Source organism: Trichoplusia ni, chromosome 8 (genome assembly GCF_003590095.1).
Source record: "Trichoplusia ni isolate ovarian cell line Hi5 chromosome 8, tn1, whole genome shotgun sequence".
Taxonomy (NCBI): Eukaryota; Metazoa; Arthropoda; class Insecta; order Lepidoptera; family Noctuidae; genus Trichoplusia; species Trichoplusia ni.
Genome location: NC_039485.1, coordinates 11,158,172 through 11,173,084, shown reverse-complemented (window position 1 = coordinate 11,173,084; position 14,913 = coordinate 11,158,172). Strand labels below are relative to the sequence as shown.

Sequence of the window (14,913 nt, the reverse complement as noted above, 5' to 3'; positions counted from 1 at the left end):
TAATTCAGGCTACCATGTTGGATTTTAAAAAGAGCATAAGAATTAACATTCCCTGCATTAATTATTATCGCTTGGTCACTTAAGGATATAATATATGAAAAAAATAGCTTTCCATATAAGCGCCGGCGTTCGCCTGATAGCGGCATTTAGACGCGACCGCCATACAGTACACTCGTGTTTACGTGAAACTAGTTCTTTTTTAATAAAAATGGCGAAAATCCTCGTAACATTAGCATTATGTTTAGTGGGTGTTGTTATCATTCAAGGTGAGCAACCACATTATTATTGTTAATCAGGTTTAATATTTAGAAGCTCTAAGTTGTTTTATTTTAGTTTTTCGTACTCGAAATATTTCGGATTCAAATCTCATTATGGGGGCCTATAAAATCATTTATTATGCTTGTTAGGCTTTTTCAGTCTTGTGATACCCATATAGACTTCTATATTTGTAGGTAATGCTTTGAATTGGTAATGCAAGGCGATATTTAAATGACTGTTCAGTTATTTAAGATATTGCGTTTTCCTTTATTTCTTCTGGGCCATTCCCAGCTGCGAAAAGTATATTTCCTTTTTTCCTACATAAGCAGTTATTTTTATTCATACTATTGAAAGCATAAGCCAATATCACAATAATAGCAGAGCCTCGGTAAATATTGATGAAAGCATCGCATACTATGGCACTACTATGTCGTAAAACTATGGGAGCCTGAATTTCAATTAACTTCGTATTGCTTACATCATTTTAATGGATTTCAATCAAGGACGATACGAATCATACAATGTTGCGTATAGCGTAGTATATTACGTATGTTTCTATAAAAATAGTAGACTTCTATAAAAAGTAAACGTAATTCTCAAAGTTAAAGCTATTTACTTTCATTGCTTACTAAATAACTTAACTTAGTCTATGTAAAATCGTTCATAAATATAAGTTATGAATAGACGTTCACAAAAATATTAACAAATTAATTGAGATAAAGAGTTCTTAAAAAAGAAACTAAATTGCAATTAAAAATCAAAATTCTATATTACCTGTGGATTAATTGTGATCCGATTTAAAATTATAGTTACTATGAATGTGACGTCAATAGCTCTATTGACGTCACATTGAGTCTCTAGACTCAAAATACAAAAAAAAAACAGTAAATTAAAATGAATTATTGTATATTTCAAACTTATTTAGAAGAAGCTAGGTAATTAATTAAGTCTTAGGAGTCGTTCCGGACTTTATTTTGCATAAATATCAAGAATGAAATAAATCATAAACATTGCACATGTCACAGTCATCTTGTCATGGCCAATACAACCTCTTTGACAAGTTTAGTTATATTGTGGATTTACAAACTTTTGCGACGCTGTTAGACTGATTAATTGTTCTGACATATTTTATAAGAAGTTCCGAATTATAGCAAGTGTCTCTACTCTTACAAATTACGAAATCTATATACATACTAGCTGACCCAGCAAATGCTGTCTTGCCGAATATTTTTTTTTCTAGTTGTATCATACAACTTTAATGACACATTATAAAAAAAAAAACCCTTAGCACTCACTTAGGGGTATGAAATATAGATGTTAGTCGATTCTGAGACCTACTGAATACGCATATAAAATTTGTTGAAAATCGGTAAAGCCGTTTCGGAGGAGTACGGTAACTAACATCGTGACACGGGAATTTTACAGAATATATTAGAAGAATCTGTAAATATATATTTTTTATACAAAAACCGTATCCTTATCGGTTTACAGATAGGCACACTCACAAGGCGGTTAATGTAACACTGCTCTTTTTCCGTCGGGGTTAAAAACAGGCTTTCAGCATACCTAAAAAGATTAGACTTATTAGCATAATTGATTTTGTTTGACCTGACTGTCAAAGATCAACGTTTTTACAAGAGTATAGCACACTGAGGAATGTTTTCACTAAAATTTGTCAAACATTCAATGGACGAATTTCTGTTATCGCTACTTCAATTAAATCAAATTAAGCGATAAGATCGCCATTGTACCCTTACATTGTTCGTAATTAAATTCACTGGTGGTTCGCTTTCTAAGGTGTACAATAAAGTATATTCTATTCTAATCTATACTATAAGAATTATTAAAAAGTTTTTAAATTTATTTGACAAGATAAATTATCCAACAGTTCTCTTCTAAATCGATATTTCTTCGAAATTAACAATGGAAATAGGACGTCAGTAATCAATTGTTTCCTCAAAGAAAATGGTTACAATAAAACAGTTTACTGAACATATGTTCACTCAGCAACGTCGGTATAGTAAAAGGAACAGTAGATAAACTGCCATTCATGCGTATTATTGGCTCTACATGATTACAATGCCGGTTTAATGGTATGTGTACGATAGCTACTCACTTTAACGACTTTTCCAAATCGTCCAATGTTTAAGTGACATTTTTGTAGTTATTTCTCCTACATTGGAATGTTTTTACACCAGATCAATGATGGACGTTTTATAAACAGTTATCTATTACAGCTAATATTGGTCTTGTAGATTGAAGAGAGTAACTAATGTATAAAAACTGTAAAGCATTTATAGTAGTTGGTGCAGGAACATTATACATGTAGACTTGCAAAAAATAGAGGTAAAATTCTGAGATTTTTGGTACCCAAACATTCAAAAAATACCGGTTTACACAAAACCTAATAAACGTGCATTATCAGAATTTAAATAACATTATTATCTTCTTTATTGATAACATAAAATTAGCATAGCACACGCAATAAATAAATAAAAAAAGACGGTCAAGTGCGAGTCTTACAAGCGACAGTGAGAGTTCCGTATAAAGAGGCTAAAAAGAATTGATCGGTTGGGTGACAAAAATAATTGAGGGTATCGAACTTATTTGTGACATACCAAAAAAAATACGACCAGTTACTGAGCCTCAAATTTAATTTTTTACTGAAATACACGTCTGTAAAAATCAAAACTGTCCAGTTATCAGGGCATATGAAACGTTGGACGGACGGACAGACAGCTTACACACCTCTTACAGAACCCTACACAATCAAATATAAATTCAAAAATATTGAAATATAAATCGAACAAGTTTTTTGGCACTATAAATAAAATAAGCATTTTCACACTTTATAAGTGCGTCTCTACAGAAATTAAGCATCTCAAATAGTAGTTTTGCCAAATAAAATAAAAGTAGGTAAATCTTTTTCATATATAATGTTCGTAAATGGAAATATATTTTATCTTTGTCTAGATATACTACTTAACAGACTTTATTTACATTTATGCAACTTTTTAAACATTTTTATTGCTATAAAATGACCATCAACAACTTCCGAAACCGTTTCGCAGACGTTTTACGATTTTGTTAAAGTCGTTTGCAACATTGCAGTAACCGTAAAATATAACTTTATTCGCAGCTTTACATGCACATATAATTGTCAAGAAAAATAAGGAAAATAGTATGAAGAATTTAAATCACCTCTAAGACTGGTTGAATCCTAAAAAAACCATTTAGGTAAAGAAAAACTTGAAATAAAACAAACACAGTGTTATATAATCCGGTAGTGTAGCCAAACTTTCGGCAGAGCAAACTGCATTTATCTCTTAAACAGTCTAAAAAAATTCAATGATTTTATTGCTGTCCACATTAAGTGAGCAGTAAGTTTCGCGGGGATTACACGACATTCAAGTCACATGCAGAAAGACACCCAGACTCATGGCAAATATTCTTTGATCAAATAAATGAGTCATTTGTCCCCTGCGTGGTTGGGACCCTCTAGAGACAAACAGTGTGGTGTCCTATACCTACCCACTTGGTAAACAATAGTATGAATTAAACCAACTGGGAATATGGCAATATATCCAGATACCGGCCTAGGTAGACCAGGTGCTTACTAATATAATACAAAATACCTTTTTTCTTATGGTGTCTACCTATTTTAGAATCGAGCTTGTATATTATATATCCACTAGTCCACTTTAGTAATATGCTAAATATAATTTTGGTACTAACTTTGAAAGACAAAAGCAAAATTATCAATGGGTATACAACTAAATTACAATGGCAACTCATATTAGTTCCGAAAAGTCATTTGTCTTCTTTTATTCTTCTTCATTTGTCTTCTTCAAATGACGAAGGTCGGCTATCAGTTATTGGAACACTATATCCATCTTTTGCAAAGTTCTTTGCATTATGTAAGCAGAATATTAATAAAAATATCACGTCATCAGCTTTTGAGTCTAACAAATGTGCTCCGTGTGCAAATTTATAATCTTTAATAGGAAATCCCTAGTCATTGCCTTGCCATTTAGTGTGAATTGATTGTATTGTATAGAATCATCATTTTATACGAATGTCACAAAGTTCCTTGTTTGCCGCGAACATTAACGTAAACTTCCTAATTTATAAATCACTTTGTTGAATCGCTTGTATTATATCGAACTTGTTTTATTGTGTCCACACATTAATTATAAACCGGATTATGAAGTTTATTTGCAAAATACGTAGTCAACTTGACGATAAGGATGACTTAATAAAAATGAAAACAATTCTTTTAGTTCAACAGAATGACTCAATAATATTGTGTCATTTCTAATTACCCTAAGGATTTTCATAAGCTGTTAAATGAGCAATACTCCTTAAACTGAACTTGAGAAGTCACATTGATCGAACCTAACAAATCCATAATATAGTAAAGCCCACCACAACATAAACAAAGATGAAAAGTTGAACATATTTCCACGTTCAATGGAAAAAGCTGATCAATATCGTTTATCTTATCTATTTAGCTACAACATATGGATTTTACAATTGGTAGCGACGTATCAAGGCTACAAGACACAGTGTTTTTAATATTTCCGTTACAATGGTTCATTTTCTCATTTCAGGAGCACCATCACCATCGTCCTATGATGACGTCATTGCTGCGGCAAAGGCTGGACAGTGGGACCAAGTTCAAGATTTGTGAGTAAAAATATACCTTTCTTTTCAATCTAAAATTGTTTAGGGACTTTTATCAATATGTTTGGTTAAAATCGGGGTTTAAACGGCACGATGTCATATTTATCACTGTTTAATACAATTTAGGGTGTATAAATTAATTCAGTCTTAAAAATTGTTTAGTATTTTTTTTTCTGTTGCTTATTTTAATTAGCTGTAGTTGATTGTAATAAGAATGGTGGTGTCGAGTGATGAACATCAAATTCTTTCTTTTTGTATTTTTTTTAATTATTTTTTCTTTTCTAGGTTGAGCAGCGATTTGGCGAAACAGGAAGTTTTTAAGGTTAGTAATATCTTAGTCTATTTACAAAAATAACCGCGTTTTTGTTCGACTGGCACCGTTTTTACGGGATAACAATTTTATCAGAATTCTTAAAGAGCTGTATTAGAGGCAAAAAAAAATTACGAAGTCTCATAAGTCTGGTTCATCTCACTTACATCACAATAGGTATCATTAAATATTTGTCTTGGAGCACTGAAACCGCAAAAGAAATAACTAGTATTCAATATTTCCTTGTTGTAACAAATTAAAAAACGTTGTTACAAGCTTGTACTTTAAAAGCAGGTTTTTCGAAAATATTTTGCGGATATATTTGTAAAAAAATATAAAATGAAGGACTAACAATCAATAAATCCAATTGGAAGGCTACTTTTTATACCGCTGGTATCACGTTAGATTTTTTGCCGTATTCTTTTATCGTAGCAAATAACGTAATCCCTTATTCAAAATGATTATAAATTACGACGTTTCCAAAGGGTTAAAGTTATGTTTATGTATTGAACCTTATGTCAACCTCCACCTGTTTTACTTCCATAGTTAAAACAAAGTTAACACAAATAAAAAGCTAACTGCTTTTTATTTGTGTTAACTTTGTTTTTGGAATTACATCGGTTTCAAATACTATGTAGTAAAACGAGGTGATTAAAATTTCGAGAGGTGAATAGAAAAAAAAATGCTTTAATAGAACTATTTTGTCTCGAAAGACATCCAACCACAATTTTGCCTCTAATCGCCCCGTTTTACCGTACCACTTCATAATTTATTTTCCCTTGGAAGACTTGAATGTCTTCCACCTTTACAAAAACTGAGTTCTATCCACCCCGATTTTTCCTCCATTCACCCCGTTTCACCGTACCACTTCATATTAATTCCAGCCTCTATCCTTCAACAACGTGCGTAACCTGAAGCCGGTCCCCGACGGCCAGGTGTACGGCGAGGCCGAGTACTCGTACCACACCGCCTCCAACATCAACGGCCAGACATTAGAAGACGCCGGCGGACACAAGGTCATCAACAACAACGGAAAAGTTAGAGAGTTCAACTTCACACCTGATACTGATAAATTCGTAAGTTATATTTCATATTAGTCTGTTTATACGGCTTGTTAGAGGCTAAGGTGGAGATAGCACCTATAATTTCGCAACAATAACAATTGAGCTATTTATATTTCCACTGTCACATACCTCTTTATGGCAACCAGACGATTTTTGAAACATAGACACAGAATTAACTGTGACGCTACAGCTGATGATGGTTCTTGGCCGTAATCGAACCTATGATCTTATATGAGGCCTATGAGGATACTATGAACTCTTAAAGCTGTGGTAGTTATGGAAGAAAGAAAAATAATGCTGTGATAGCAACGAGGAATAATTCGTAAATTCTTGTCATTAATAGGGCCTGAAAAATATATGTACATTAACACAGTTCTTTATTTTTACATACTATTTTTAGGCTTAAAAAAACGTTGAAGTATCTTTACGTAATTAATAATTATTCACAGATTATTTATTAATGAATAACTTTTATTTTCAGCGAAAGGCCTACCCAAAACCCGCCACAGGTCTGGGCGCCCTGCCGCCGCTGCCGCCTCTACCCTCATACGGCTTCTAAACCCTGACACCCAAGCCCCTGAATCATATCACACGTTCAAAAGAAAACAATAGATTATAAGAAACTATATAACAAAGGAAAATCAAAATATTACGTAATATACATATCAATTTTTATAATTAAACAAACGTAAAATGAGCATGAATAATTTAATAATGATGAAATGTTGTATCCATTTTGCATCCGTGATTGAAACTTTTTGAAACAAATGAGATTATTTGAAGTCGTTATTTACTGTGATTGTTCTTAATTATTATAAATGTAAATAAATTAATTTTTAAACTTGTTCTTATTTCATTTGAATCCCTCGGTGTAATCGACTGCATCTGGTGGCTTTTTCCAAATCTAGAATAGTCACTATATCCTCACACGATAAAAATAAATCGCCTGCGGGCTTGAGTTTGTGCAAGGTATGCCACTAGACTAATAATAACCTTAAATAACAATTAATGGGGAGCAAATCATACAGATAATAATCCTAAATGATTCGTTAGCAATTCGTCGTTCTTTAAAAATATTGACCGTTTTGATAGACGGTTTTTTTTTTACCATCCCTATAACATGAATGCATAAAGTAGATATTGAGTATTGACGTCAGTTCATTAGAAAGATAACTAGATATTTTTTAAATGAATAGATTTAAAAATCTATAAAGCCAAGTTTTGAAATGTCCATTAAAATTTTATCACAATCCGTCCAGCCGTTTTTATAGGTGTAAATTGTATTGTCATCAGGTTGAAGCTATCCTGAAAATTTCAGCCTGCTAGCTTCTCGGGAAGTGTCTAAAAATTAAGTTTCAATAATGCAACCTGGACGACTAGCAAAGAAGAAAGTGAGAAAAAGAAACGTTGAGACCAAACCTAACTCACAAATCAGCGCCTGACAAAAAGTAATAGCAATTCTATCGCTTGATGATGTTTAGTATTACTAATCAGGCGCGCTAGTCAAATTCGTCATAATTGAAATTAAATATTTTTGATTCACATAAATTTGATATTGACTGAATAATTTTCAGTGGGTCTACCTTCACGTCTTAAAGTAATATAATTGTAGATGAGGGCAAGAGATGCCGCTCTACGCCGTGTATTGCGCTATCACGCTTTCACAGCCATAACTATATTACTTTAAGACCTGATGGTGGACCCTCAGATTATGTAAGAAAATCATTTAGTCTAGATAACTATTAAACACTTATCAGGCAGACTGACATGATAGTCACTATAATTACACTATGTTTTATTCATTACCTTGCATCACATCACAATTAAGATCGCCATTATCATTCCACATTAGATTATTTATAAAACCAATTATAACTAGAACTTTATGTGTATTCTTTTGATTACTATTACAAACCATGTAAACAAAGTTGCAATAAATCCAGGTTAATATCTTCTATAGGGAGAAAAAAGGAAAATTTTGTCGTTCCAAATTGAGTATCAGACCGAATTGTAATTTTCTGTGTAGGTATATATATATGTCGTTTGAGTTAATGCCTTCGGTTGTTTTTTTAAGGCGCCTTATCTAAACGTAACCCTGATACAAAGGCTCCGCTATCTGAACTTGTCTGCTCACCCGTGTTTCACCAGGCTATATGAGGTAATTCTGTTGCCGCTAAAAAACGGTTTGTGCTCTAAAACCCAGTAGAAGACGAAAGTCTTAAAGTAGCTAGTTCGACTCAAATCCACTGGTTTTCAGTCTTTTGAGTGATATATACTGGCAGATGCTCGTACTCCGATAAAACGAAGAGAAGATAAAACATAGTACCAAAGGAACAACACGTATCAACAATAATTAATACCGAGAAACAATTACCACAGCACTTTCGATGGTGGTTACATCCGGCCCTTATGCCGTCATTCCCACTGTTAGAGAGGTCGTGAGGCACGATTAACATTAATTATCCTACATACCTACCTGTGTACAAATTGTATATGTATTGTATACACGTCTTTGTAACAGATATGAACAAAAACAGGACAACACGGACTTTAAGCCCGTCATAATTAATGGTTATCGATTAAGTGGAGTGCTTTGAAAATCGATAAAAATCTAGGTAGTGATGCTCTTATACTGTGTAGTTATATTTTGATAATTAACACGAATTAACCAATGTTGAGATCCTTCCAGGTTTGACTGAATACTTTTTTAGATGGTGCGACTACCTATCTGAACGCCTTCCTAATTTGTTGCCTCAGCCTCATAATAATCTGTACAATTGCTGGGGCGGAAAAACTTAAACACTGTTAAACAACTGCTTATGACAGTCAGGGCAAACAATTTAAAAGCCTTATCGGGCAATCGGAAAAACGAAGACTACCTCCTAACTACTGATATCAAGAACTCTTCGTCATCACCTCCGTATTAACTATCATCGGACGAAATCGGTGAAAACAGTTTTACACATACACTTTACAAGCACATTAAAACACACATTAAAACATCGATTGATCCATGCCTCATACACATTATCACAAAAAGAACTAACAACCTAAGGCTATCAAAGGTGATATTCTCTAACCACTTAATTAAGTCAGCTTTAGGCAGCTTTTAGAGTTTTTATACTGCTTACATGTGTACCTTGTTCTAAGAAGTATCAATACCTAAGGCATCTATCTCTACAGTATTTTTTACCCATTAACATGTTAGCAGGAAAATTTGTCAGTGTTAGTCACTCAATATTAACATTTCACACAGAGTACTTTAGTATTGAAATCTGAATTTTGCCACTAAAATACAACCATACGATGATTTGGATGTCTTTTGGTTAAGCTAAACATCGCTGATCTTGATAACCGCATAAAATTATATGATATGCGACCTGCACTGATATCAAAGTTCAACCATGACCCGAGATATTTATAGAATGCAGTTATAAGATAAAACTGCGGACTATCTGCATAAAAATTGCTCCTTTTGTATGAAGTCAATCCAGAGGTTGTCTGTAAAAGATCGTTCTGTGGAAGATGTGCAATAATCCATTATATCAAAGCGACTGTAGTTATTCAATCTTCTAACTCTCTCTGCTCTTAAAGCCTTTTTTTCCCCTCATAGTGTCAGACCCTTACTGGCTAAACCTGAACCACCGTGCTACGTCATCCGCGTTCAGTGTATGGCAATGCGTTGCAATCTTTCATACACCGTTTAGCCCTGCGTCTCTTTTCAACATCTACAACAGACCAACTTTAAGAAGCGTTGCAAAAATTGTAATTAAAAGTTTCTTATCACTCATAATAATAAAAAAAATGTTAAGTTATTGAATTAGTCATAGCAATTTATTAAAATACCTTGAAAAAATATGATTATAATATAAATACTTCGAGAACAATCTTTTTCATTCATTAAATTAAACCCCTGCTACTATGAAAGCTGGGTTATTGTAGATATCGTTACATGTCCAATTGATATTTGTTTGCATATTTGCACAATAAACAAATGATGAGAGAGAAAATATATAAACACGTACTTTTACACGAATGCAATTAATAACCTTCTTATCTGAACTTGTGTTGTTGTTTAATAAGTTATTGTTCTTGGAAACCCGCTGTGCCCTTATATTTAAAGCTATTTTTGACAACCAATAATAGAATTTATAACATCTCAAAACGAGCTTTTAAAGCAAAAACTAAAAAAACTGTAGAAGAAAGAGGAAGATAATGAACAATCTTCAAAATCAATTCGAATATTTCGAACAAAAATTGGATCATTATTTTAATTTCGCACTATTCAACCCTATATTTACATAACAATTAACAACAAAAAGGCTTTAATCCCATGCTTAAGCAACAAAAAACCTACACAATAAACAAAACTACACATTAACCTAAAAGTTTACACACAGAACTAAAAACCGAACACCTTTAAAACCATTTACAAAGGTATTACGAACTATACTTATATCAAATTACTGAGAAAAAAACGTGTAGATATAAAACAAAGATAATGTAATACGTGTTAAATGGTATTGTATAGAAAATAACAAGCCATGTAATTATATGATTCAGTCAGATACACTTGAGCAAACATCAATAGAACCGTTCCACTTACTACAAGTCACTTCAAGAAGTTTCGATTTAAATCTCTGTTTTCTATATTTAATGGTGTTGACAATAACCAGTACTACGACTTCTTCAAGTAGAATAATTGGCTCCGCGACGGCGTAAAAGAGAAACCGCGAAATACATTGTGCGAAGCGACGTTTTCTGTCTCGCTTCCACAAAATCAACGATCCTGATTTAAGAGCAGATATGAAAACGGTGACACATTCCAAGTATATACGAATCGAATCACACATTATTTATTTTCAGGAAAGACATTTTTTTGCGTCACTTAAATTCGCTCTGGTTTTTTTAAGAAAATTCGCAACAAATATAACTGTTTTCACGGTATTTTGTCCGCAACATAACGGTATCGTCATCACAACATTTTCTAAATATAATCGATTTAAAAGAATAGGTTCGAAATCATTTGGTTGTTCATTTTTCACACGTGTGCTCGTGGGCCACACAAACTGTAAAGATTTTTATGACATATCTTTTCTTAGTTTTCCAGCGGACAATGAAGCGCAGTTTATTATTTGTCAAACTCTCAGACTGGATGAAACTGTTTACTGAACTCCAAATCTCAAATCGTATGCTTTTGGTATGACACATTTTTTTGACAAAAAGAAATAAAGAAAAAAGTTGCAGCCTCAAAATTTTGTCAAATGAAAAACAAAAAAATGATACTTTTGTTTTTCATTAGGCAAATTTTCCAAAGGTGGTCTGCCACCGCCTCTTATTATAAGACTTGCAGTTGGATGAGACGGCGCACTACACGATGTGGATGATTTTTTTTCTTCCACAACTATTATACAGAGATAGAGTTAAACTTCAGAATTTTAAATAAAATATCAATGTTAAACAAAATAGCGGCTAGACAAAAGACAGACGAATCGGCGAAATTTAAATAGAATGTCTATTGTAATGTAAATATTGTCCACGACCATATTAGACGGCTGTATGTGTGTGTGCTATTCATGAAGGCCCTTAAAAGGAGGTTTCATTGCAGCATCAATGACATTGACCCCGGATGTGTGTTACAAACAGCTGTTTAGGGTACCTGGATAAGATCAGCTTTTATTGGAGTAGTAAATAGGTCTTGGATGTTTTTAATCTATATTCTATGTCTAAATACAATGGGGTAAATTAAAAAAAATAGAGACGGCCTTTGCCTTACATTTTGTTAGGTATAGGGACGACAAAACTCATGAAATTAGATTATGTATGGATGTTTTTTTATAAGCTGTTAATCAATTATTGTCGCTAGCCATGCCATAGCGTTGTGCATCCTATTTTCCAGCAAAACAATCGGGTTTTCACGAAAATTATAATGATTGTAGCCTTGAGAACGAATTCACTTATGTACATCAAATTATTTAACAGAATCCACGCTCTTTATATTCATTATACAAAATTATAAGATCATCATCGTGGTAATAGCCAATTTGGGTAATAATAGGTAAGGAATTAAATTTCAGGAAAAAAGTAGAGTGGATTATTTATCTTATTTTATGACTATTAAATTGTTCAAAAACGCCTCATGCAATTTCAATTGTATTAAAAGCCTGATTCAATCTTATCTTTTTACCCTTTCTTTTTGATTGTGCGTCAGTATTTGTCAGTTTATGGACAATGTCGAGTAGAGTTTTCTCTTTAAAGTCTTTTTTATGAATACTCGTGTTGTAAATAGGATACGTGCTCCGAGCTTTTAACTATTGGATACTACTGTTGAATATGTGGTCTACGCAAATTTCGGCTTAAATAATGCCATAAGTATCATGCTATTTAACTAGCATGGAACGAAACACTGTAAAAATAAATGGAAAACGTTGTTCTGGAAAAATCAAGCCTAGATACATTCGGGTGTAGTTTTCTAGAAGCCATCACATTCGCTATGCTATCCAACCGTTAGCCGCCTTCAAATATCAGACAACCATGACAAGCCAACTTAGTTATTCATATGAAAATCAGGACCTCAATTCTAAGACAATTTATTTGGCGCCTTGAGTCTTAAACGCGTAAACCGTGTCATTGTGACACATAATATTTTTTGTTAAGTCGTAAATGAAGAGTTATTGACGCGGTTTGATACAAGATTTATATTGTTATAGTAGATTAGGGTTAATGATATCTGGCAGTAGTTTAGTAGATGGAAGTAGGCAGGGGTTTTTCAGGGCATTACTATGATAACAGACATACTGTTTGTGTATCTGTATTTTGTCGTCGGGTTGTTCGATGTTTAATGAAAACTGTCAAATCACATAGTCATTAGTTTATAGGATAACTGAGATGCCTGATCACGTTCTAAAACCTGCCTTTGTAAATGGAAATTCACCAATTTTCTTAAGAAAATCTTAATGTAAATTGTACTTCCCACTCAAAAATTTGCTATTTAATCAGCTGCTATAAGTTGTATGAGAGATTCAACTGTGTTTATGACGCACTATATACTTTTGCTTTCTAGGAAATATTTTTACATTAAGGAACGAAACCATATCCAAAATTTATATTATTATATCTGAGGTATATTTATTGTTCTGTCTATGAGCTAAATAGTGTCTAATACTGCAAATTAAAAATGCCTCTCTGACAGTTTTAACTAATGCGAGCAATGCACCCACGCATTGTGCATATTTTTAATTTAATACTGTCAATAAAATATTATTTATTTCCAGACACAATACTAATTTATTTATTGAAAAAAAAAATAAGGAAGTAGAGAGCAAAGAAAGCTTTCATTTGTTATATTTTTCGATGTTTATTTTCTGTGCTTACCTAAGGTATTACACTTTGTAAATAAAGAATGAAGATACACAGACAACTCAACCTTCGTATTGTACTAAGCAAATATATCGAGCAAGCTCTTTTGACCTAGAGCTTAAAAAAAGGGTCAACAAAGGTCAAAAGAGCTTGCACGTTAATATTTGTTTAGTACAATACGAAGGTTGAGTTCTCTGTGCATCTATTAGAAACATTTAAATAAGTTTGTGTAGAAGTAATCAGGAAAATATATTCAAAAGTAAAACGAAGTTAAAGAATTATCAATTCAACAAAAGACTACAAATTTACATAGAATGGAAAGCTTTTCATAAATGTATTACAAAATACATACTGATTTTTTTAAAATATTTAATCAAATATTAAAAACTCTTTCGTTCCTTTTGTTTTTAAATTAACTAATGTTATACAAGTATATTTACATTTTAATTTAAAACCTTATTTTCTCATGTCAAGGGCACGGCAGGGCACACCTCTTTGTTAACAGTATAATTGTGTTTTATCACAGATCGCATAATTTTACGTCTCGCAAACCGGTTCGTGAGTCACCGTTGACAGCCCTAGAAGACGCTCGTCAAGGTATGATGAACTTACTTTATTAAAAGATAATGTTATAAATAGTAAATATCCTAATTACTAATTAGTATTGCAAATTCAACTCTATCTGTATAGTTATAGGTACTGTTTTGTAAAATGTGGCAAGTTTGCATAAAATATTTTTTATTAATTGAGTATTTTCAAAGATTGCTTAATTTTAAGGAACAACCACAACTGGGGAAGAAGTTGATACTAAATATATTTCATGTAAATAATAAGTTTCAAATTAATCTTTTACCTAAGTCTACCTGTATTTCAAAAGCGTCATCTAGTTACAAAACATTTATACTAAAGCAAATTTTAAATAAAAACGCGTAAAGTGAAATACGTCAATGATTAAATTTATGGCTATTGTGTAGAAACTCTATCGTAAATTACATTACGTGAAAAAAAAGAAGTTAGTTGATAATAAGTAATTATATGGACTAAACGCACCTATTGACCATACAATATGACATGCAAATTTATTTAATTTTAGAAAATGTTTGGTCCGATACACGCAAAATAAATACACATATTTAATTTTAACCGTGGAAATTTAAATAAATGGCAATAATAAAAACGCGCTCGCTCGCTAGTGCTGTGATAAGCGCAGTGAAAAATATTTAATAATGCGCGTGTTAC

General features: G+C 32.5%; 1 protein-coding gene across 1 annotated transcript; it reads left to right on the top strand.

The window, feature by feature from the left end:
- Positions 1-7,159, top strand: LOC113496892. Its single transcript, XM_026876277.1, has 5 exons — positions 1-266; positions 4,869-4,944; positions 5,227-5,263; positions 6,136-6,327; positions 6,797-7,159. The coding sequence occupies exons 1-5, from the start codon at positions 95-97 to the stop codon at positions 6,872-6,874; spliced, it is 555 nt and encodes a 184-aa protein (XP_026732078.1). The 5' UTR covers positions 1-94; the 3' UTR covers positions 6,875-7,159.
- Positions 7,160-14,913: the final 7,754 nt, after the last annotated feature.

Bases quoted from the DNA above. Each gene is read 5' to 3' on its own strand.
- LOC113496892 (XM_026876277.1), top strand. From the start codon at position 95: ATGAAAAAAATAGCTTTCCATATAAGCGCCGGCGTTCGCCTGATAGCG. The intron at 5,264-6,135 runs GTTAGTAATATC...TATTAATTCCAG, and splicing joins CGAAACAGGAAGTTTTTAAG to CCTCTATCCTTCAACAACGT. The intron at 6,328-6,796 runs GTAAGTTATATT...TTTTATTTTCAG, and splicing joins CACCTGATACTGATAAATTC to CGAAAGGCCTACCCAAAACC.